Source organism: Chenopodium quinoa, unplaced genomic scaffold, assembly GCF_001683475.1.
Source record: "Chenopodium quinoa cultivar QQ74 unplaced genomic scaffold, ASM168347v1, whole genome shotgun sequence".
NCBI lineage: Eukaryota > Viridiplantae > Streptophyta > Magnoliopsida > Caryophyllales > Amaranthaceae > Chenopodium > Chenopodium quinoa.
Window position 1 is genome coordinate 1,066,570 of NW_018742881.1, and position 24,946 is coordinate 1,091,515.

General features: G+C 36.0%; 4 protein-coding genes across 4 annotated transcripts; 2 read left to right on the forward strand and 2 right to left on the reverse strand.

The window, feature by feature from the left end:
- Positions 1 to 3,393: 3,393 nt before the first annotated feature.
- Positions 3,394 to 5,137, reverse strand: LOC110726613. Its single transcript, XM_021906086.1, has 2 exons — positions 4,582 to 5,137; positions 3,394 to 3,881 (listed from the first exon to the last, which is right to left on the reverse strand). Exons 1-2 carry the CDS (start codon positions 4,658 to 4,660, stop codon positions 3,418 to 3,420), a joined length of 543 nt encoding a protein of 180 aa, XP_021761778.1. The 5' UTR covers positions 4,661 to 5,137; the 3' UTR covers positions 3,394 to 3,417.
- Positions 5,138 to 6,649: 1,512 nt separating this feature from the next.
- On the forward strand, positions 6,650 to 9,197 carry LOC110726759 (reticulon-like protein B23). The gene is made up of 4 exons (XM_021906259.1): positions 6,650 to 6,920; positions 7,333 to 7,474; positions 7,933 to 8,002; positions 8,821 to 9,197. Exons 1-4 carry the CDS (start codon positions 6,724 to 6,726, stop codon positions 8,928 to 8,930), a joined length of 519 nt encoding a protein of 172 aa, XP_021761951.1. The 5' UTR covers positions 6,650 to 6,723; the 3' UTR covers positions 8,931 to 9,197.
- Positions 9,198 to 9,853: 656 nt separating this feature from the next.
- Positions 9,854 to 13,534, reverse strand: LOC110726760 (probable mitochondrial adenine nucleotide transporter BTL1). The gene is made up of 6 exons (XM_021906260.1): positions 12,883 to 13,534; positions 12,551 to 12,676; positions 12,198 to 12,292; positions 11,153 to 11,486; positions 10,642 to 10,879; positions 9,854 to 10,352 (listed from the first exon to the last, which is right to left on the reverse strand). The coding sequence occupies exons 1-6, from the start codon at positions 12,907 to 12,909 to the stop codon at positions 10,102 to 10,104; spliced, it is 1,071 nt and encodes a 356-aa protein (XP_021761952.1). The 5' UTR covers positions 12,910 to 13,534; the 3' UTR covers positions 9,854 to 10,101.
- Positions 13,535 to 15,688: 2,154 nt separating this feature from the next.
- LOC110726761 (RNA pseudouridine synthase 3, mitochondrial-like) lies at positions 15,689 to 20,237 on the forward strand. Its single transcript, XM_021906261.1, is given in 10 exon segments — positions 15,689 to 16,329; positions 16,844 to 16,909; positions 17,033 to 17,191; positions 17,292 to 17,339; positions 17,432 to 17,512; positions 18,515 to 18,631; positions 18,739 to 18,799; positions 18,802 to 18,839; positions 18,949 to 19,107; positions 19,746 to 20,237. Coding segments are annotated over 10 exon segments (1,449 nt in total). The 5' UTR covers positions 15,689 to 15,984; the 3' UTR covers positions 20,121 to 20,237.
- Positions 20,238 to 24,946: the final 4,709 nt, after the last annotated feature.

Genomic DNA, 24,946 nt, shown 5'->3' on the forward strand with positions numbered 1-24,946 from the left:
ACCGCTTTTAAAATAAAATTTAAGAAGAGTTATTAAGCCATTTTATGGAAGCATTATTAGAGTAAAATTTGTTTTGTTGCAAAGAAAGCAATCACAAGCAAGTAGTTTTTGAAATTGGTAAAGTCGTAGAAGTTGAATGAGAAGTTAGGAGAGAATCGAAGGAAGTTGAGGAAAAGGTGAGAGATAACGCATAATACAATGCAAGAGTACGTAGGAAGACGAAAATACTTTTAAGAGATTATATTTTCTAAAAGTAAAAGATATAATGAAATACGTAAAACCAAGATGAATGCATGATAGTTTGAATAATCTAATATCACTACAAGATAATTGCCCTTTTATTACAGAGCAAAAAGGGCGAAATTTATTTTTGTCTTTCTATTTCAAAGCAAACAGTACGAATTTATTTTTCGTCCTCTATATCAGAGCAAAGAGGGTGAATTTCATTTTCGTCCTAATTGTTCAATAAAATAAAACAAGGCACTGTTTATTTGATAAAAAAAAAAAACTGCATTCTCTCTTCTTATTCACAAAATGTGAGAAATCTATTTTTTTTTTTTTTATCCTATTCGAATTCTTACCTCAAATTCTCACAAATTGCTACATACTCTATTTCTTCGCTCGAATTGCTACTCGAATTCAGATTCTCAGATCCTCAGATTTCACATATTGTTGCTCCAAATCGTTGCTCGAAGTCGGTCAAATCGCTAGTTGTCGAGATTTCACATATTGTTGTTCTAATTTGCTCGAATTGATTTTGGTAAATTTTCGCAATTCTATTAATTTTGGCTCAAAATTATGTGATTAAGCTTTTGATTTTGTAAGAATTTGTTGATTCCCCAAAGCCTTGCTCTAAATTTGTTGATTTTTTTGTCAATTTGTTGCTGCATGTTAGTACTGCTCTAAATTTGTCAATTTTTTTGTCAATTTGTTGATTCTGCAAGTTTTTGGGAGATTTTTTTATTTATGCAAGTAATGTCAGATAGATTATGGAGAAGCAAATCAGGATTATTCGTATTTTATCAGTTGTTTATCGAATCAATTGCTTAATTGATTGTATGAGCTATTGATTAACTGAAGTATTCTGGTGTCAATATTGAGCTGCTTGTCAATATTTGTAATTTAGTAGATATAAGTGCACTTGATTCACATATGGTTTCCGATACATATTGATCTCATGATTGAAAAATAATCTACTATCTACTATATGACAATAGGAGGGAACAAGTAAACAAATATAATAGGTACTAAATTCACAAATGAGTAGTATAAAAGAGATTGGTGGATTCGTAAAGAGAAAATGGATTTTACACAAAGAGAGTAGAAAGGTATGAAGGCTTGTCAATAGGTTTGGATTCTTGTGTGTATATATTGATTGAATGTCCATCACCAATATTTATAGCTGAAGATGGAAGTTGAAAGAAATGGCTAAAATATTCCTTCCCTAATCCCTATCGTTCTTGTATTCATAATATTCCGGAATTTTCAAGAACCATATCTCTATTTATTACTTCTAAGTTCAAGAATTTTTTTAAAAGGTTCAGTGGACCTTGCTCGATTTTTTAGAAAGGTTCTAGGATATGCACAGGTACACCACTAAAATAATGGGCTAATAAAATTTAGGCTACACCCAACTATCTTACCTTAGACCAAATTTTATGTGTGCTTGTCGTAAGAACCCAAAGGGGTATTAAGTGGACATGTTACCCGTAAAACTTGGTCATAAATTGATATTAGAATATTGTGACATGTACATATATGTATGATAACGACTTGGATATGATGTGAATGAATAAGCCATAATAGAAGACTACGTAGAAACTTTTATGTCTGATGGTCTTCATAATATCTTGCACCATTAGAATTATTAAGAGTGCCTAGAGATGAGATGATAATATGCTTTAAATGAGGAACACATTGAACATTAGATAAAGTCTTGATCTTATCATCACATGTCTTTATTCGAATGAAGTTAGTGCCATGAACTTTGCAATGATTTTTCCCATTGAAATATATCTATTCTTTTCCAAGAAAAATCGATAAAGAGATCCTTTTGTGAACAACAAATATGTTAGGATCAATCAGAATCAAGCACCCAATCAGGATTTTTTTTTTTTTTTTTTTTTTTTTATTTTTTTTTTTTTGTTTTTGTGAAGTAACCAAAAGAATATCATCAATTCTATCTTACCAAAAACGACTTATGCAATTTCCTTAGCCTTTTTCTTGTTTCTTCTCTTTTTATTTAACGTTAAGCAATTGGAAACATCGTGCTCATTCGACTTATTACAATCTTTGCGAAAAAATCCTTGGATTCATTAATTATTGGTACTATTTTTTCAGTGTGATCTCTCTCTTACGTGTAATTTAAACCTTCAACATTTCATCAATATTTCAATGTCAAAATTTTCTTTTAAAAGTAAATTTGATTTAACATCTTCAAAAGAGAGAGAACCATTGTTGCGTGCCATATAGCATGATCTCCCTGAAGGGCTCATATGAAGCCGGAAGAGAGACAATTAATCTCCTTGAAGTGCTCATATGAAGGCGGAAGGAAGACAATTAATAGATTGCCTTATCGTAATCTTCAATATTAATTGAATTGAATTCATTGAGATGAGATCATCGAATGGAAGTAAATATATACCTTCGGCTATCTAAATTGTATATAGCCAGTGGCGGAGCCACCTTGTGTCCTAGTAGGGCCATGCCCTACAAGGAAACAAAAGATCAAGTTAAGATTTTGTTTAAATAGAATACAAAGTACATTATTATGTTCAAGCTTTAGAAGATGTCTTTTCTATCAAAGGTCATGAGTTCTAATCTCTTGCCCAACCATAATTCGATTGATGTCTCTTTGTGAATGTCATCGTGCAGAACCTCCTTAGTTAAACACGGATCGTGGACAATGCTTTTTCATCTAACTAATAAGTGCCCATATGTATATATTATTCTTATACTTCTTTATGAAGTATAAAATAGTCAAAGTGGAAATACCTTTTAAAAAAAATTTACAAAATAGAAAAAGTGAATATATACTTGAGGCATGTTAATTTCAGCTTAATTTCAGTTCAATTTAGCTCCGCTCCTAATTTTCTTCTCTCATAAAATATTCATTTCAGCGTTATTAAGTTCAGCTCAGTAAATGTAAACAGACCCTTAATTGGTCCAGAAATAACTTTCAATCATCGAACGTATTCTAATTACTACGTTACATTAAGAATTACCCTCGTGAGGAGGGCTTGTATTCAGTATTTGTATATGCACGCGTAATATATAAAGCGTTAATGTAATGTTAATTTCTTAGGAACAAATTTAAGTCTTAAGATTATTTTCATCATTTGTAAAATCTTTGACGAAAAAAAAATATATCAACTCATTAATCAGCACATGCTAGTATAGTAGTATCTAGGCTTAAATCTAAAAGTCATTAAGCAATAAAAATCCACAGGATGCTAAAATTAGACAAAGAGAGAGCCCCAAGGGTGCATTTGGACTAATTGATCTTGCTTCACTGGCCATAGAAGCTGTAGCAGCAGCCGCAGTGGCAGCAGCAGCTGCAATGCCAGCTGCAGTATCAGCCCCTTCTTCAGCTTCTCCTGCAGCTGCGCTTTCAGCTCCTTCTTCAGCCGCGATTTCAGCTTCATCTGCAGCTGCGCTTTCAGCTCCTGCTGCCACAACATCTACTTCAGCAAATTTACTGTTTCGGAATCCACCTACAGTTGCAACTTCATCCTTAGGTGTTGGGGCTCCTTCGCCAAGACCGTGACCACCTCTACTGGCGTGAGTACCTATTAATCCCCTACCTCCAATCTCACGGAGTGCTGCAATATACACCTGCTTATTTTCCACAACCTTCATGTTGTTATGTTCTTCCTGCATTCCTGTTTGACATTTATAATGCAATAAGAGTTAAAATTTATTTGATAAACTAACATTGGTAATGATTAATCAGATTACGTGATTGCAATTTTGATTCAAATATCGAATTACAATAAGATGCAACTAACATAAATTACACAATTATATAAAGTATATCCTAATCTACGACAACAAATTTTATCATAAATTTAATATCTATCATACGGAACTACCCCATGGCAAACTAGAATATACCCTGCATTAATGCAGGACACGTATATAGGAAGTATATGTTTAGAAAAATAAACTAATAGTAGAGAAAAAAATTTATGTAAAAGTGATTAATTTTTTTTTAGAAAAAACTCTTAATTGTAAAGTAGATAATTCACTTTAGCATCTTTACTATTGCGACAAAAATAGGATATGAATATACATTATTATATATTTTCGGATCTTGTTTGATTGACAGGTGTTAACTATTATAAAGCTATTCACAAATTAGGGTTGTACTCCGTAACAAGTTTATTTGGACATCTCCCATAAACTCTCTTATACGTACCCTCTAAAACTAAGAATACCGTAATTGTAACGAAACATGTTGTTGTATCATGAATTTGTAGCAAATTCATGTAAAGAAAATCTAAATTGCAACAAGAATAACAAATTAAATAATAAATTATAGGAAACAGATATGAATGAAGTAGTAAATACTATATTTGTTACCTAAATTGGAGCAGTTGGTAGTAATTACGAGAAGCAATAACTGCAAAAGAAGAACCAAAACAATCGCAAAGATTCTCATCTTCTTTTTTTTTTTTTTTTTGGGGGGGGGGGGGGGTCAAAGTTTAGAGTGGAGAAGTTTTTCGATATAACGGGTGATTTTTAGGGCAATTGCTAATAAGAATAAAACAGGAATTTTAACAAAGACTTATTAATATATACAGTCCTCAATCCTATATTATCTCGAATTTTAATTGGCCGTCAAAGTTTATCCTATATCTTTTAACACTTTTTTTTTTTTTTTTTTTTTTTTTTGGAAACAATATCTTAACACTTTAATTAGGAAATAAATTTATATATTTGTATTGGAAGGATAAATAATTTGGTAATTTCGCTGTTGAGAAATTTGGTAATTATCTTATTAAGACATGAGATTTGAGAAGTTGAGAGTGATGGAATCTCTAACATTAAACAAAGTTTTCAGAAAATGAACTTATTATAAAATCCTTGGATTAAACTTTTGATCCACCCATACACTCCTCCGTATTTTCAACCTCATTTTGTGATTAATACATAACCAAAATTGTAGTATTTGAATCTAGTTAGATTGATTTTTTGGGATGTATAATTTTCCAAGTTCCCACAGTGCAATAACAAGTACTCGTAACAAATAAAGTACATCACTTGTACAATACGTTATATTTCTATCAATATTTTCACAAACATTTACATGGTAAACTGAAAACTAATTTTGACACACGTATAAGTGAAACAAATGAAAATTGAAAATTGTACTGTAGTGTCAAAAAAATCACTTTGATATTAAATTTAATTGCCTTTAAAGCGGAAGCTTTGGCATGCATGTATGGATTACAATGAGCTTTGGATCGAGGGTTCACTTCCTCACGGTTTTTACTGACTCATATGATGTTGTTACCCTTATTCGGGGGGATGGCCATGGTAACATCGCTTATCTTTAGCTCATTCATAAGATAAAACAGCTTGGCTCAATCTTTCAATACTGTAATATACATAAGGCGGATCAACAACATCGCATGTTCATCTAGCTCATCAAATCGCGGGAGAAGCGGCGGTTACTTTTATTTGCTTTAGTAATTAATTTGTCTCTTTTGTATCCCTTGTCACAAAATAATAATAATAATAATAATTAAAAAAAATTACCTATCTATCATAATGAGGGGCCGTTTGGTTCACACGGGGTAAACGGAATGGAATGAACAAAGGGAATCAAAGAGAATGGAATGAAACCCTTTCTTTATACTATGTTGTTTGTTTTTAAAAATCAAAGGCATGGGAATGAGGGGTTGTGCATTGGTGGTAGTGACTTCTCCAACCACTCAACCGCCCAACCACCACCTCACCGCTCGTTGCCGTACCTCCTCCACCATCGCCGCCCGTCGCCACACCTTCCCCACCACTCGCCGCCCGTCGCTACAACTTCCCCACCTTTCGCCACCCGGAAAACCACCTTCCCTTGCCCACGAAAACCTCCCCCCCCCCCCGCCCACGAAAAACCCTAGAAACCCATCCTCGTCCCCTTAAAACCGTCGGCCGTCACCTCCCTTACCCTCGAAACCCTAGACGAGGATGGGTTTTCGTGGGTGAGTTAAGTTTTTCCGGGAAGGGAGAATTCTTTAGAGGGAGGTGCGACGAGTTCTGATTTGGAGATGGGAAGGTGCGGCACCTGCCGGCGAGGATTGGGCGAGCTCCGGCGACACCCGACGAGGACTAGGAAAGCTCCGGCGAGGTGGTTGTGCGGTGGGGGTAAGTGGGTGAGGTAGTGGCTGGTGGGTGAGGTAGTTGGCTTAGGAAAGGGAATGGAAAAGGCTGGGGGGGTGGGGAATCAAGATAGAAGGATTTTGGGTAAAGTCAAAAATAAAAATGGGTAAAGGGAATGAAAAAAATGACAAACAAACAACAATAAAGGGAATGAGAAGGGAATGAGGCATATTCATTCTCTTTCCCTTTGATTATTAACCCCAACCAAACGGCCCCTAAAAGTATTCAAAGAAGGCAACTTTAAAGCCAAAGTAAAAGTTCTAAAATACCCCTAAACTGGCAAACCTCATCAGAAAGAAACTGTCAAAACTGAAAAAACCCCAAATTTGATCAAAGTGAGAGAAAATGGAAGACGACGATGTGCAGCAACATCAAGGCCAACAAGGAGGAAAAGCTATAGTTTTGCTTATTAGTGGAACATTGATTTATTACCATTGTTGTTTCCGCAATTCCAGTTTTCTCTCTCTTCTTTCCGATGTCTTCCTCGTTATTCTCTGCTCTCTCGCCATTCTTGGCCTCCTCTTCCGCCATTTCAATATTTCGTATGTGATTTCTTCTTTTTCATTAATTTTGTGATTTTCCCTTTTTTTTCTTGTTGGGGTTTTGTTGTTTTCCCCAATTTTGATCGTTATTTCAACTGGGTTTATTTTTAATTGAATTACCTATTATAAGATTTCTTTTTAGGGTTTTGGTTTCTAATTGATGAGGGTGATGATGTGGGGTTTAATTTTTCTGCTGTAATGCGAACCCTTTGAAGTTTTCTTGTAGTTGATCTTCATAATTTAAATATTTTTTGGGAAGTGTTTATATTTGAATTGTAGAATTGGGTTTTTGATTTTATTTTTTTTGTGATATGCAATGGAATTTCGGGAAAAGAACTGTTGAAAGCGTATTAATTTTGGGTTTGGATTGTATTTTAATTGTATTGTCCTCTATGCAAAATTGCAAATGCAGGGTGCCAGTTGATCCATTAGAATGGCAGATTTCACAAGACACTGCCAACAGTATTTTTGCGTGTGTGGCTAATACTGTTGGGGCTGCTGAGTCTGTTCTTCGAGTTGCGGCGACGGGTCATGATAAGAGGCTCTTTGTTCGGGTATATAATTCTTAGTCATATGTGCATCTTGGCCTTCTTCTTGGTTTTGCTGATTCACATTGATATGCATGGTATAAAGTTTCTTATTGCTTTTGTTTCTCAGCATTTGTCAATAGTGGGGCAAAAAAATGGGATGTGCATTCTCTTTTAAGAGTCTTGTTCTAATTATGATTGTGAACCTTATTACATTAACTGTGTGATACCAGAGCATACCTGTGTCCTTGGAAATATGGAAGATCAATTTACTCGTATTACATGTTATGTTTTGTTATTTTCAGTCATAGTAAATGCTGTTATGGTAGCTGTATATCTTCAAGTTGCTCTAATAAGTCTCTCTTGACCATGAGATGGACCTAGCATTGGTTGCCAAGTTTGTGAATTGTGATCTGATGTGGATGTTTAGAGAAGAATTTGGTGTCTGAGATTGGTGCTTCATAACCGTCTTGTGTGTCTTGCAGGTGGTTGTCAGTCTCTACTTTCTGTCAGTTCTTGGAAGGATCGTCTCTGGGGTGACAGTTGCTTATGCTGGTACCTTCCTTTACCCGTTTCCTTATGTATTATGTGCTTCAGTTTGTAAAATTAATGAAAGTTAATGTTGATTCTTTGTTGCAACTGGCAAGTTAAAGAGTGCCTCTGCATTGTTTATTTGAAAATGAACATCTGATGTTCTGGTGTACCTACTAAATACGCAGTAGTCATAAGTTTCTAATAAATTGCTATTGCTGTTTGCATCTTACAAGATCATCACTGGCTTCCTGGCTGGTTATACTTTTCAGTTTCAGTAGGAATCATTTAGGCAGGTATTTGGGGTTTTTTTTTTTCGCAAATTTCACTGGCCTCGGCCTGGTCTTTGAAATTGCTTTCCCAGCCATGGCTATGTAACATCATTGAGTGGCCTTTCATCATGCTTTCTCTATGCCCTTGGTTGTAGTTTTACTTTCGATGACTTGCACCCACTTGGGTTGCTTACTTTAGTCAGAGTTCAATACTTGGGTTTTATTTGGCCATGCTACAGACTGATTTCAGGTTTTCCAAGATCACAATATTTTCTTGTTTGTGGGGTTTGAGGCGAAGGATGATTACGTGTCATACTAGCATAATCAACTTGCATTTTCTAATCGCCTTTTTATTCTCTATTCTATGTGCCAAAGGGTTGTGCATGGTGTATGCTACTCATTTATCCCTATTCGTCAACTCATTTTTTTTCCTGCTCTTCCTTGTTGATAATGTTTGCCAATTAGTGCTTTGAATAAACTACTGGTCATTCTTACCATTGTGTGTGTATTGGTTACATCCAGATCATCACGTTTATTGCATAGCTAACTTATGGTTCTATTTTCGTTCAGGTTTGTGTTTATTTTGCCTCTACATGTTTGTCGAGAGCTCACTGCCGCTCAGTAGTCGACTATCTCAGTATTTAGCAAGAAGAGAGAGTGCAGTAGAAATACAGGATTAATATGTACGAGTATACAGCAGGTCTCGTCCCTCTGACATTCCTGTATACTACACCAACTATACCCTTCTGCCATACCTGTATATGAAAATTAAATGTACTTTACCAATTACTGGTGTACTAATTGTAGCTGTCATTTGATTTTAGTTGTATGTGTTACGGAGTACAATTTTAGTAAATAGTACGGAGTAGCAACTGTTAAATCAATTGGGTTAATGAGTTAAATGCCTTCGTTTATTTTGGAATAAAGCGTGAAGTGTTCATACTCTTTATGTGGTTTTAATGCTAATTTTTTTTTTTTTTTTTTTTTTTTTTTTTTTTTTTTTTGACAAAGGTTTTAATGCTAATTAGAATTGGAGGCAATTGTAGTTTTTTCAACTGTTTTGGCTCCTTTTTGTTATTTGGTGAATTTTCACAAATTTCTTTTACGGAGAAACATGCTAATTTAGCAACTGAACTGCAATGTCTTTACTCTTTACCGATTATTTCAAGACATTTGAACCATGTTACAACAGTGACAAGCGGAGCTCAACCAACACTAACAAATTGATAAACCTTTAAATGGCAAACAAGAGCAATTTATCCCCCAAACACTAACACTGTGGGTAGCCCACGGGTAATTATGCTTCAAGAAACATACTTCCTCCGTTCTTTTTTACTTGACCCGCTTTGACTTTTACACTATACATCACCCTAACCGTCTTTTGTGAATAATATGTAAGGAAAAACATATTCATATTGGATCTTTTTGTATTCGTCTCAATAAGTACTATGAATATGTCTCAATAAGTACTATGAATATATTGGAGTAATATATATGTTTTATATTTTTTACTTATGGTGAATTAACGTTATTGATCGTCAAAAGATTTGCATTGGAAAGCGTGATAAAAAAAAACAAGTCAAGTAAAAAAGAACAGAGGAAGTAGTAATTAGAGTAATTTCACAGATATTCTTCATTAATTAACAAAGTTTAAGCCGAAACAAGATTAGTAACTTAGTCAATGTAGTCCTAAATCCTAAAGAACCTAGATAATTAGATTTCTCTCTTTTTTAAATGATACACAGCCTCTCATTAATAGAGGGCCAATGAGCAAAATTCTAATTGAAGCAAAAGAACATTATCATATATCATCTCCTCTCTTAAAACAGGGGACGAGGGTTTTTAAGATGCTTATAAATGGCGTCTTTCAAGTAGTAATATGTCTTTCCAGGCTTCATAAAACATCCAGGTGATGCCTGAGTTTGGCATGACTTTCAAAGTACTTGCTCCCCAACCTCTATAAAGCCCCATTACACCTTCTTCCCGAATTACTTCGGCTAGTGCTGCAGCCATATTTGGAGGGCATTTGCCTTGTAGTGCTCCAACCATCAACCTTTTCCTTGCAACCTCAAGGGGAAAGCTAATTGTACTTGCTGTAAGACCTGCCAAAATACAACAAAAACAACAAAGCCTTAGTCTCAAAATGATTTGGGGTCGCCTAACATGAATATATATATCATACAAAGCAAGACTGAACAAAGTTAACTAACCACATAAATGCCTATCATCCTTACAAAAAAAAAAAAAAAAAAAAACAAAACAAAAAACAAAAAAAAAAACACTAGCTTATCATGGCATGGAATGATCTCTCAGCAATAGAAAAGCACAAAATAAGCTCAAGAGCATTTATTTAACAAAAAAAAAAAGACAAAATGGAGTCTAGTGTTTCACCTGAAACAGCTCCAAGCAAAAGCATCTCAACACGGTTCAGCTTTTTCTTATCCTTTGCAACACAGTAAGACGTCTTTAATTTGTCATACATGAAATAATAGCATGTGCTGTATGGGAGCATCCCCACAAGGGTTGGAGCAAGACCAGAATACAAGGCACGAACACCTCCATCTTTGTAAATTTTACCAAGAGCAACTGTTAAATTAGGGTAATCCTCAGGTCTCACAGTCAATCGATCCTGCCAGAAAGAAGCCAGCAACCAATGTTATTTACAGAGAAAACATCAAAGAATAATATGTGGCATATTGAAAACATCAAACAAATTCCCCAGGTATTCAAGAATGACAGCATTCTTCACCATATCCTCCCAATAAAAACGAAGAATAAAAAAAAAGTGGCTTTCTAATATGCTTATCAATTAAGATGATGGTTTTTCACTTTTGTCGATAAACAAATAAAAAGATCAGAAAAGAAGATGATAAAACAGACGGCAAGCCTTCAGCTTAGATACCTTAACAACTTCCAGAGGATGGCAAGCAAGTGTGCCAGCAATACCAGCAGAAGCACCTGCCAGGCCAACTGGAGACAACCATGAGAGAGGAATGGTCAAAGTGATGTCGCCAAATTGAAGCTTAGGATCTCCATCACGGATCCATTTCTCTTGGGTCGATGTCATTGTTCGCTTGACCCACTCAAATGTTCCAAGCTCAATTGCTTGAGTGGGGACTATTCGCAGCATGTTAATAGTATTTCCTGCCCAGAGACCTTGCCACCCATGCTGCTGAACAACCTCAATGAAGCTTCCAGGTATACTTCTAGACCCAACACCAACGACCATTCTTGTCCTGATATCATGATGTTAAAATTCAAGAGCACAGCCAAATTAGACACTTAAAATTTGAAACAGCAAATACTCATTGCAACCAAGGAAGTACAACTCAATTGCCTCAGTATTCAACACTACCCATCAAGAAAATTAACTGATGAATCAAAAATCTCTGACAGCAAAAATTATGGACAACAAGCCGAATAATCGAGTTGCAGACTTATAAACAGCATCTAAGTTACAACCCTGCTACAATCTTCAAGCAGAGTACACAAATCTTTAGCAAAGACATGCAAAACGATTACTTGCACACAAGTTCATAAAAAAAAATCCGAACACAAAATCTAAGAAACAGATGAAAAGTGGCATCACAATTTAATAAAAGACAATACAGGAAAGCTACGTTTCAGCATGCAGGAGCAGGACAGCTAAATTTGCATCATGTGGTATCATGCAGTTATTTACACCAGACCATGTCAAATGAGTTTTCATGTTGTAAGTTGTATAAAGAGGGTCAATTCTAATGTCAGATGAAATGAACATGCAAGTAAGAATCAGAAACTTCAGGTCACATATTGTCATTAATGTCCAAAGCAGTTTCCATTTTCTAACACATTTCGCCAAACATGCATCCTTTAACATTGCATTCAGGAAGAACAAAACCAATGTAGATACATATACAAGACAAAAGCAATTAAAACAAAGAAGATTATTCGAAACGAAAGCAAACCTGATAGTTTCAAGAGGTGCTAATACAGCCTTTGTCATTGCTCCTGCAAGAGCACCACTAAGAAACTCACCTACTTCTCTAGTTCCAATAAAATCCTGAGCCACATTTATATCAGCATTTCAGTCAATTACATACATATTAATTCAACTAAACAGACAACGAATTCGGTGTCGAATGCTAAACAATTGAAAGATGTCTATTCATGCATGATGAAGTACCAAAACTAATAGACAAAAGATAAAATCTTACTCAATGACTAATTTCATCACATGCATTTGCAAACAAACCAAATTAAACTTTTTTAAAGATTGCATAAATTCTAAAGAAATAAGTACATAAAAAAATAAATATACCTGAAACGCTTTTCCAATGTCAGGAACTTGAAATTTAAGGTCCAAATTTTGGGCTTTTTCAAGCTCCATCTCTCTAGGAAGCAAAACAGCTCCATGGACATCCCCAAATACCAACTGCTTGTTATTCTGCAAATTCAATTCTATACCCATTATTATAAAATAAATTTTTTATTTTTTTTTTAAAAAAAAATCCCAGATATCATCAATCAATTCTACAAATACCCATTTCAACAAACACACAATTAGAAAAAAAAAACAAAAACAAAAACAAAAAAAACAGACAAAAATATCAAAATCGAAACTTTGGAAAAGAAACAGATTGTAGGACATACCTGAGAAGATGGGGATTTTTGGATCATTTGAAATAAATTGAAAAAAAAAAATGTTGGTCGCTCCCTCTTCAGTGAGTTGAAGAGGTGCGAAAAGGGGGGAAACTGAGAAGAACTGTCAAAGAAACTATTTTTATTTGTTTTTTTTTTTTTTAGGGTTTATGGGTTTGGGTTATTTTTGTTGGGCTTAAAAATCTTGGAAAATCTGAGGAAAAAAAAAAAAGTTTGGCGAATTTTATGGGATTTAAGTGGGACCGACAACGTTGGACGAGGTGCCGCGCCCTTGTTTTGATTTGTTGTTGCTGGTAAGAAAGTAACGTCTGCAGTCTGGAAATTGTGCAGTATTGCGACACGGGTGATTAGAAAATGAGCATCTTTTTTGCACTTTTTTTAGTTGGATGTTCTTTTTGATTTTTTTTGCATGAGATATTTTTTGTACAACATGAGATAAGTTGCAATTTACGATTGGTGATTGTTGATTTGTTCTTGAGCTTCAAAAGAGTTTTTGAGTTGGATGGATTCATATGGGGTTGTTTGGTTGCCAAGAAAAATATGGGAATTCGGAAATTTTATGAATTGAAATTATTTGAAGTTGTTTGGTTAATAAATTAATGAAAAGTAGAAATTTTCATGAATTTTCATTTCCCACAAAATGGGGTAAGTTAAATATCTAGGGGGACCTAGGTAAGTGAAACTTCCCATGGGAATTTCCACTTTCCTTAGGTGTCGTTTGGTTGCTATAGGAAATTACTTCCCATGGGAATTTATATTTCATGGGAATTGTATAAAGTTGTTTGGTTTGCATGAGGGAAGTTGCAAATCATGGAAAGTTTGACTTACCTAGGGGGAGTTAGGTAATTAACTTCCCATATTTTGTGGGAAGTCACAATTCCCATGAATTTGCAATTCTCTCATTTACACTTTTTATTGTCAACCAAACAACTCGTGTATTTTCAAATTCCCATGATTTTCCACTTCCCTCATTTTCTTTGTGTAACCAAACAACCCCTTAGTTAACCAAACAAATTTTAGAATTTCCTTGGAAGTTCAATTTCATGGGAAATCAATTTTCCAAGGAATTTGCAATTCCTACATTTAACCAAACGAGCCTTATGTTGTATACAATTCCCATATTAATAAAAAACTCGAAAGAGAAATGAAATTCTTTCCTGTTTTTCTTTTCACGATAGACAATTTCATAACTTTATATCATTTCATAACTCTTGGTTATTATCTACCATAAGACTAGAATGATTGTCCTTGCTCGATGGGTCTACATTTAATCTTGATATCGTCGTGTAGGTATCTAATAAGGAACATGAGTGACACATGCCCTATATATAGGGATGTACACCGGTCCAAAACCGGACCGGACCTGGACCGGACCTGTTTGGACCGGGGACCTGAATTGTGTAATTATGAGGACCGGGGACCGGACCTGAATTAACAGGACCGGGGACCGGACCTGAATTAACAGGTCCGGTCCGGGTTTGGACCTGAATGGACCTGTTTTGTGTCTTTTTCGTTTTTTTTTTTTAATACAAAACCTGTTGGACCTGCATATGGACCTGTTTTGTGATTTTTAGACCTGTTGCATAATTTAATAATTACATACAAACCAAAATTATCAATTACAAAACTACATAAAGTCTATAAAGTCCCGATTCTCAAACACCAAAAATACAAATGAGTCCACCGAAAATACAAATAAGTCCACGAAAACTCAGTTTCAATTTTTCAGAGTTTGGTTTTCTTCTTTTTTTTTTTTTTTTTAATTACGATTTTCCCGGGTTTGGACCGGGTCCGGACCGGGACCGGGAACCTGGATTTTTAAGAACCGGGACCGGACCTGAATCAACAGGTCCGGGTCAGGTCCGGTCCGGTTCAGGTCGGTTCAGGTTCGGTTTCAGGTCCGGGCCAATTTTTGTACACCCCTACCTATATATATATAAAAAAGTAAGTAAGTAGTACACTCAAAATGAATACTTTGAAGATAAAACAATGCAAGCATGTATTGAAGTGGCGGTTTACAAATACCTTTCATAGACACCATTTTAAAATCATAGATCCACCCCTTTATATATTGTATAAAGAGTTTGATGAGGTTAGAGTAATAATAGTGTCAGGGTTGTTACTTGAGTGGTTTGCAAATGTCAACTGTATATTATGTTTGTTAAGGCTTAGCACGATAAAGAAAGATAAAATTGATATGGCTTAGTATGTAACAGATTTGAACATGTGGCCATGAGAGTCATAATGAAACATTGTAATGTTACGAACTTTAGCTATGGATAATTAAAAATTACGACTGATTTAGTGGTGAGTAGTTAAAATTTTACTTATTGCCACTCCCCTCATAGGGATCCTTGCTCTACTCCCGTCTCTTGGCCCCCTTCTCCCCTGTGTTGTTGTAAACTTAATTTTGATGATTCAACCGTAAATATTTAACTTTTGCACGAGTAATCATAATGGACCTCTTAGGTAATCATGTAGCAGTCAAACCTACAACTTATGATATTGTAAGCATTGTTAGCCAAACAAAGCAATATATTAGATCACAAAGTGTTTTTTATTTTTATTTTTTTAAATTTTGTTAGAAATGGAAACAACTCTATTACTCCGTATTAAAGACGATAGCTTATGCACAGTCAAATATCACATAAGATAACAAAATGTGAGTTATGTAATTATCGATAATATGGATATTACTCTTTATGATAACTCTAGTTTAATTATCATTCTTTCTCTCCAAATGCATAAGAAATTCTCCTCGTGAGGGAGGTCTCTTATTATTTTTACTTTTTCTTACCTTTATTGAAAAAAATAAACACAACCTAAACTTAAAAATGTAACCATACTCTAATCAAGCAATTCCATAACCATAAGTCCATAACCATAACGAGTATCAAACATCTCAATTAAGGCCGCTGCGGCCCAGCATAGGCCACCCCTTGGAACTTCAATTCCCTTATACGGCTAGAGTGCTAGAGTAGCTAGACCATCTTCCGAGTGATACAACTAACTACCAAGTACCAACCTCACCTCACTTAACACACTCCTTCGTACTTTTGTTCTTCTCATCAAAGTCATCCTCTAAACTTAACCATGACCATCTTCCTTCGCCGAAACCACCGCTACTTCCACTCACCACACCAACTAACAACCGCCTTTCGACACTACTCTCGAATATCGCCGCCCCGACCCACCGGGCCGGACCAAGTGATTCGGGTCGTGAACAACATAGCCCATCTGGGAAGCCCAAAGGAGGGCCCAAAACCCCGTCAGCTTCTTTCTCTCCCTCCGTTTCCGTCTGACCCTTTGCCCGCCAAGTGTTCGACGAAATCCCTCAATGGAAAGCAGCATACCCGTGTTACTGCAATCAGTTGGGTCAAGTATTATTTTGATGAAGTTCATGATTCTGTTATTCAGTCTCATTTCAATAAAGGGCTTGTGAGTTTATACGATTGCATCTTTTATGTTTGGCTAATTGCTGGGTTTTCTGTTTTTAGTAGCTCTTGATTTTGTGAAATGAATTGTATTTAGTTGTATAATTATCATGTTTCAATTTCTGGGTATTGTTTATGTTTAATTTACCGGGGTTTTTAGACTTTAATCGATTATCAGAATGTACTAAATTTAGGTTTCAGGGTATTGTTCATGTAAATTTATGGGGTGATGTAAATTTTTGTAGAAATTAATCATTGAAATGAACGAACTTTCAGGTTTCAGGGTATTGTTCATGTAAAATTTATGGGGATAAAGTAAGGTTTTTAGTACTTAATCGTTCATCCGATTGAGTGAACATCTAGGAGTTCCTTTATTTGTAAGCTACTAAGCTGAATTCTACTAGAAGTATATACTATAGTAGTAGCTAACATTGTTGCACCCCTGAATTTATATTGGTAGTTTAAGCATTAAGGTGGAGGGATTTGATGTATGAGTTTATGTTGTGTTTTGGTTATAGGTGCAGATAGAATATCCGATTACAAAAGGCTCGTCGAGCATCCCTGGGAAGACGTCTATGAGGAAGGTAATGCCCATTTCAGTCATTTGTTTGAGAATGCTGTCTAATGATGTGTACACTTGCAGTTTCTTCCTGCCTGTATTTTCCATGTCGGTTTAATTTTCCTACAATTCTACAGCTAATCTACAGATTAAGCACAATGAAGCGATGAAGGCAGGTACGAAAATCCTTGTACCTGTGTCAATTGCTGAAAGTAGGATTTCAAGGAGATTTGATCCCATACCATGTGGAACTTTAAATCCAAATGCTGATGAAATAGCTTACTTGCAGAGGCTTGTTAAGTACAAGGCAGGTCCCCAGCTATTATATTTGCTATAAATGTTTTTTTTTTTTTTTTGCCTGAGATTGTATTTTGTCCTGATTCCTCCACTTCTGCTGTACATTTCAGGATTCGGCTATTATTGTGCTTAACAAGCCTCCAAAGTTGCCCGTGCAGGTGACTGCATTAGAAAGCATGTCTATATTTTGCTGTAGAATAATGTTCGATTGCAATATTTGCTCATTTTTTCTCTTACTGCATTGTGACAGGGGAATTTGCCAGTTCATAACAGCATGGATGTTCTTGCTGCTGCAGCATTATCTTATGATTACGAGGAAGGTCCTCAGTTGGTAAGCTTTTGTCAAAATTTCTTGTAGTATGTTAGTATATATGCTTTGCATTTGGTAGTATTGATGAACAGTACCTGCTTACTTAGTGATGTCTATTCCGCGTACAAGTAGTATTTGTGCGTCCATTTCCCAATATCTCTTATGAGTTAGACATTGCATCCAGTCTACACTTGAGGCTATTTGAACTATGGTCATTGAAGAGTGTATATTTTGTTCCTCTTTCTTTCCCTATTGCTTTTCTGATTTGGAATTCTATTGATAGAATTGTCTCAACAGTGGCCATTTGTTTGATGTATCCATGTGCAATAAATTGTAGCATATAAGAACAAATTTCGGTGTTATTTATAAGTTAAATGAGTGCTATAAATTGAAAAATTGAGGGAGATTAAAAGTAAGAAGATGATAGTTGAACATCCAATTTAAATATTTTAGTAAACTATCGAGTTTTTTGTTACTACTTAGTACTTACTCTTTACCATACCGTGATAAAAGGTAGTTAATGTAGAAATGGCATACTTATATGAAAGTAATAATCATCACTCACATTAGTCACATAGGACATTCCATGTAAAATTCAAACTTAAAAATGTAATTATTATACCTCAAAGACATTGTATGCAATGAGTTGTGGGGATCGTATCCTACCTGTCAATGCTCAGCCAATGAAATGAAGTATACAGCATGAAACGCTTGCTTGGTTTGGTAACTTTATGTCCTTTCTGATTACATCAAGTTGGTCATCCGACTCCTAGCTTATGTGTAGGCTATTAGGCTCTGTAAGCGCAAGCTTGTTGCTACTATTTATGGTCCTTGGGCGTACGCTAGAATCCGTTATGTTATATCACTGATATAATTTTCTCCTTAGTTATTTTTAATAATTTGATAATTGACATGAGTTTGACATATTAGTGCTTCTATTAGTGCATCTTTTACTCCCCTCTTGTCAGGTTGCCGAAAATATGGAATACTAATTGCATCCATCTTATTACTGTCTCTTTTAAGGTACATCGTCTTGACAGAGAAAGTAGTGGTATCCTTTTGATGGGAAGGACAAAGGAGAGCACTTCTTATCTTCAAAAACTGTTTAGCAATATGAATGTTGCAAACACATCATGTCTGGTATTGATATTCATCCGTTTGTCACTGTTTAGTGATGATTTTCTAGTCTACATTTTGGTTTGAAGTTGCAACTCTTGAACTATAAATTAAGTATATTTGTTTTATAGGCCTGGAATGATGCATGTGGAGCTACATTTATGAAATATTGGGCATTGGTCATAGGGTCCCCAGAGAAAAGGAAGGTGTGATATGTGCTCCTCTCACAAAGGTTTTCTCTCATTCTTTGACACATCCCCCCCCCCCCACAAAAAAGGTGCTTTTGGTACTTCTTTGTTCATATATCAGGTTTATTAAAATTGGGAGCTTTTTTTCCACAGGTGCTTCTCGATGATGGAAAATCCGAGAGGGTAATGCTGGCTCATCCATCAGGTTTAGAAGCTTATCAAGAAGCTTTGACTGAGTATCGGGTACTTGGCCCTATGATCAATGGGTGTTCATGGATTGAACTACGACCACATACCAGCTGGAAACATCAGGTAAAATTATCCTCTTCTGTGTCACTCATCGTAAGCTAGCTACTATGTCTATTTGCTTCTTAATCAACGCATGGAATATAAGTTAAGACACTCGTATTTGGTTGCTTGACTATGAGAAATTTTCTGATGCACCAGCAATGTGTTAGTTTTTCTTTCCCTATTGTGCACATAATAAAGAAGAAGCAAAGCTGTATTTGCTGATCTTTGAGTAAAAATGGTAAAATATTTTTGTGTACCATTTTTTCTTAGAGGTATTAAGGGGGATTAAGTTTCTTGAAATTTTGTATTATCAGGTATGATAAAAGTGTTTTTGTTGGGTTTAGCAAGTCAGCTAATTCACAGAAATCGAACACCATACAGTTGGACTGTTGGATTTCTATCTTTTTTGATGCTGTAGTCGGAAAATACAGACAACTGCATGATGATTTAGATAAAATTATTAAAATGGCATAGAAGGACATTTAAAAAGGAGTTTACAGCTTAGTGCTACCATTATTCCTCTCATGGTAATGAAATTTTTGCTGAGGGCCATGTCTTGATTTAGCATTTTGATGCTCTGTTTTTTACTTGAAACTGAAGCATTTATCTTATGCAATTGGAAATTGTGATAATTTCATGATACCTTGTGCCACCTGTAGCTGCGAGTCCATTGTGCTGAAGCTCTTGGCACTCCCATTGTGGGTGATTACAAGTATGGTTGGTTTGTGCATCAGAAGTGGAAGCAGACACCTCAAGTTGATATTGAGCCAATAAGTGGCCAGCCTTACAAGTTGCGGCGGCCAGAAGGTTTGGACATTCAGAAAGGCAGTGTTTTATCTAAAGTTCCATTACTACACCTTCATTGCAGAGAACTTGTTCTGCCTAACATTGCTAAGTTTCTCAGAGTTTTGGGACAGAGGTCTGAAGACTACCACCCAAAGCTCAATGAGAAACCGGACATCCTCCGAGTTGTTGCATCTATGCCTTCACACATGAAAATCAGTTGGAATGTCATGTCTTCTTATTTGGTCTGAATTACACCCTGCTCATTTCAGGTCATCAGATGTATAAAATGTTTAGACTGCACTCCAATCTGTACAATTTTGCAAGGTCAATGTAAATAAAAGTTTGCATACTATCTTCAGGTTCAATTTCCTTCTCACTATTTCACCGAATTTCTCTTCACACGTTTTCTTAAAAGTCTTAGTTAGATCAGCGCTTTGTTCTATCATGCTACATTCATAGATATAGTACTGGAGTACCTAGGTCCTAGGCCATTAGAAAGTTGAGAGAAAAGGTAAATGTATAGGATGAAAGGGATAAGTGGGAGAAGGTGAGGTATTGAGATTAAATTTTTTTATTCGGAAAGTGTATTCCACTTTTGGGAGTACTATTTCTGGCCTAATCAAATCATTTTCGTCTTTTCACATATCAAAGAAGACTGAGGCTCTAATTCTAATCATTTTTAGATCATATCACAATTTTGTTACAATCAAATAACACTAACAACCATTTATAGTCTTAAAGTTAAAACTCTTAATAGTTTTTTTTGGTGTTTAGAGAGCCACAAGGGCGGAGGTGAGAATCGATCCCAGGGTCTCTTGAAATCGGGAGGGAAGCTCTAACCACTTGAGCTATCCCTCACTCTCTCTAAAACTCTTAATAGTTAATAGCTTAGTGTACCATATTATATTTCTACAACAATGTGAAGATAAAACTTCTCCAGTGAAAAGTCACACCATTTGTATCTTTTTTAGGACCAAAGTGATAATTTTATTAAGAACAAAAAAGGAAGAAGTAACAAAGAGCAGATTTCACACCATACATGTTGTAAGAAGTACCTCTTTTTTCTTAAAAAAAAAGTACCTCTTTTTTTTTTTTTGGAATTACAAAGACATCGTATGTTACTCCAGTACTCCACAGCCTCCACTGGTACACTTGTTGCTCCATAGTGGTAAGCTTGTTGCTCAATTTTTTTACTTCGTAATTAATTGCAACCAAGTTCTCCGTTTGTTCCCAGAAGACGTAATCGATAGTGAAAATTAGATAATACACCCGGGTGCACCATTCATGGTGCACCCGGGTAAACAAAAAAAGGCGGAAAGAACATATAGTGTTTGATAAAGAACATACCTATGTTTGACAAAGAACATACCTTTAATATGTTTTTTGAGAGTGATCAGTGTGTTCTTTGAGTAAAATTATATGTTCTTTATATTATAACTTATGTTATTTAACATATGTTGATAAACATATATTTTTTTTGGGTTTAATAATACAAAGTATGTTCTTTGAATTTGGCGTGTATGTTCTTTAAGGTCATAGTGACTCCCAAATTCTATTTTTTATTACCATATGTCATATTTAAATTACTTTTATTATCGTATATTCTTTGAGTTTGATTAGTGTGTTATTTAGGTATTAACTATATGTACTTTACAATATAAATTATGTTCTTTTAACATATGGTATTTTGAAATTTGATATTGAAATCTTAAATTATTTTTAATTGAAAATAATGTTAGAGTAAAAAAAAAACTAAATTATTATGGGAAGTTGAATTTTTTTTGGAGAGATAGAAAACTATTTTTTGGGGAAATGATATCTTTGGTAAGGATTTTTTAAAAGGTGATCAAGATTGGCATGACTCGCATCCCGACCCGATCCGGCCCGAAATAGGGTGGGTTTGGGCAAACCTAAAAATACATTTTTAGTTAAAACTCGAACCGGGTTCGAAAAAAGCCCGAAAACCCGCTACTTTTCTACGGGTTTGGGCACAAGAAATTATGATATGGCCCGGCCCTACTCGATTTTTTATCACCTCTATTTTTCCCGTTAATAATGTGTAATTTTTCAGAAAATTTTATCAAGTTTTTATCTCGTTCTTTTTATTATATCTTTATGTTCTTTGGTAATGCATGTTTTTGTCAAATACAAACATGTTCTTTGTCAAATACATGTATGTTCTTTATGAAACACAGGATGTTCTTTCCGCCTTTTTTTTATTTATCCGGGTGTACGATGAGCACTGTACACCCGTGTGTATAAACCACGGATTAATCGATAGAACTCCCTCCGTTTTTCCTTTAAATTTTTGTTGTTGTAATTAAATTACGGATTAGTAAGTGTTTTTTTTTCGGTGAAGAGGTTAATTGGTTAATAAAACTAAAAAGTGAGAACATAGAACACTACTCCCTCCGTGTTTTTTTAAGTGATACATATTGACTGGCATATAGTTTTAGACAATTTAATTGACTTAAATAAAATAAGAGGTAAGTGGGGTAGTGGAGTATTAAAAAATTGTTAAAGAAAGATAGTGGGGTTAATAGTTTATTGAAAAGTGATGAATGTGAGAGGAAAGATATAATAAAAAAGTAGTAGTGGCTTTGGGTGGGGGCCATAAGAGGAGAGAGATATAATATTTTAATGTATTGTTTTGTCAAAAAAGAAAATGTATCACTTAAAAAAACACGGCCGGAAATGGAAAATGTATCACTTAAAAAAACACAAAATGTATCACTTAAAAAAAAAAAAAAAACACGGAGGGAGTATTTTTTTTTTTTTCTTTTGTTAAAACTTGAGAGGGAAAAAACTTAAAAAAGCGCAGACAACCCTTGAACCTTGGGCAAAGCATCGTTTTTGAAGATTGTACAACAAAAAAAAAATTTAAAAATAAAAAACCCATAAATTCTGGGGAAATCGCATCAAACCGAGATGTGTATGGCCATGTGTACGGCGAGGACTTGGATAGGTCTCTGCAGCGTATCCGGTGGGGAGGGGGACCTTGCGGTCAAAATCATTGGTTCGATGCGCCACTTGATCTCTTTGCCGTTGCAAACATCTACAAGTGTGCAGTCATGCATTTCGGCCTTGGTTTACATAGTCGAGCCTATTATCCATGTACAACGGTTCTGCCCTGGTGTTCGCGCGAGACCGTCACCAGACCGGTAAGGGACGTTGCTATTGGATTTCTTGGGCCGTCATACAGACATTTTATCCGATTAGACATGTCACCCGATTTTCCGGTCCCAAATATCATACCGAAGTGGTATGAAATTCGTAGAGCAAGCGTGGAGGGTTGGGATGCTTTGTACCATGCTCGCGTGCAACAGTGGAACAATTTAATTGCCATGTAGTTTTTGTTGATGTACACCTACCTTTTACTATGAGGCCTTGTATTGTCAATACTATGTCATTTCTATGTGTTCATTTTTAAAAGATAATGTTTCATTTTAAAAACTAACAACAATAATTTCAAATATTACAAACTAAAAAGATAATATTGAATTTTAAAAACTAAGAACAATAATTTCAAATATTACAAACTAAAAAGATAATGTCTAATTTCAAATATCGGGCTCACACGCGTCAACTATGTCGCGTGGCCTGAGCTTGTTCCCGCTCTTATCCGGAAACAAGGTACACCCGAGAAGAAGAAAAACATATGCAGCCAGCTGTGTGTCCTGCGTCCTACGTGCCGTAGGGTGCAAACATCGCTGCAAGACGGCTGCGATCTTAACGCCGCCGTGATCCCACACACCAAGTGCCGATGTGTACAGCGCAACCCTATCCACCGCCAACAGCTCCGCTAGTAAATCTGCCTGATCCGCATCAGTGACGACAGATGCTCGGTTTCCCTCCACGGGAATCCCAAGGATGGCCTCGACGTCATGCAACATGATCGTCATCTCACCGAACGGAAGGTGGAACGAGTTCGTATCCGGCTGCCATCGCTCAACGAAAGCCGTGATCAGCGTCCAGTCAATCCTGTCGTGCATGGTGGCAGGAAGGTGACTCACTCTAGTGGCCCTCAATCGCCTGACCATCTCGCTCTCCTCCGGCCAAGCATCAGCCCAGCTACACAAAAACCTACAAGTCTTTTCCCGGGTTTGGCATTTCAAAATGCCTGTATCCAAAGCCCTCTCCTGGTCCTCCCAAATACGGGTAGCGATGTGTCCTAAAAAGCTAGGAATCACACTCCCGTCTATAGGTCCCCCGGCCACCTCACCCCTCACCATCCAAGAATCATTAACGGCCCTCGACCGTTTTCTGCTACCCGCAGACACAGTGGACGCAGATGATGTGCCAGATCTACTAACAAACCTACCATCTCGACCCTTACGCACATCTACCCTATGCGTCTCATACGTATCATCAAGTCTCTGACTGAATGGACCGTAATCATCATATGGTCCACTCTGATTGTCGACATCCTCATCTGCATCATCCTCGTCCTCGACCTCCTCCTCCTCGACCTCCTCCTCCTCCTCCTCATCATCATCATCATCATCTTGATCGTCCGCAGAACAGTGCACCCGTTCTCTGCGGGCCGAGGCTGAAATACCACGGGATCTAACGTGTCTGGGCCCCGAGCTCTCCATTGAGTAGATCGTACTCCTCACGACGTCAATACTCTTCCCCGCACCAGGTCTAAATTGCGATGCCTAACTCCAAGTAAATAACGAAACATAATAACGAAAACAAATTAAAAAAAGTCGAAAATAAACACAAAAGCAAATAAACAAGTCACGGAAATAAAATTATAAACATAAAAAATATAAAATTAAAACAAATAAAAAAACAAAATTTAAAAAAAAAAAGATAAAAAAAAAGGGAACATACAATTTAAAAAAAAGAAAAACAAATTTTTTAAAAAAAAAAAAAAAAAAAATCGAAAATAAAATTTAAAATTAAAAAAAAACAAAAAAATTTTTTTTTTAAAAAAAAAAGAACGAGGCGCCTAGGCAAGGCGCCCGTACGGTGGTGTCGGCGCCTAGCCCAGACGCCACTACCACGGCCGTGGCGCCTAGCCTCTGCGCCGCTGCCGTGGTAGTGGCGTCTGGGCTAGGCGCCGCCACCA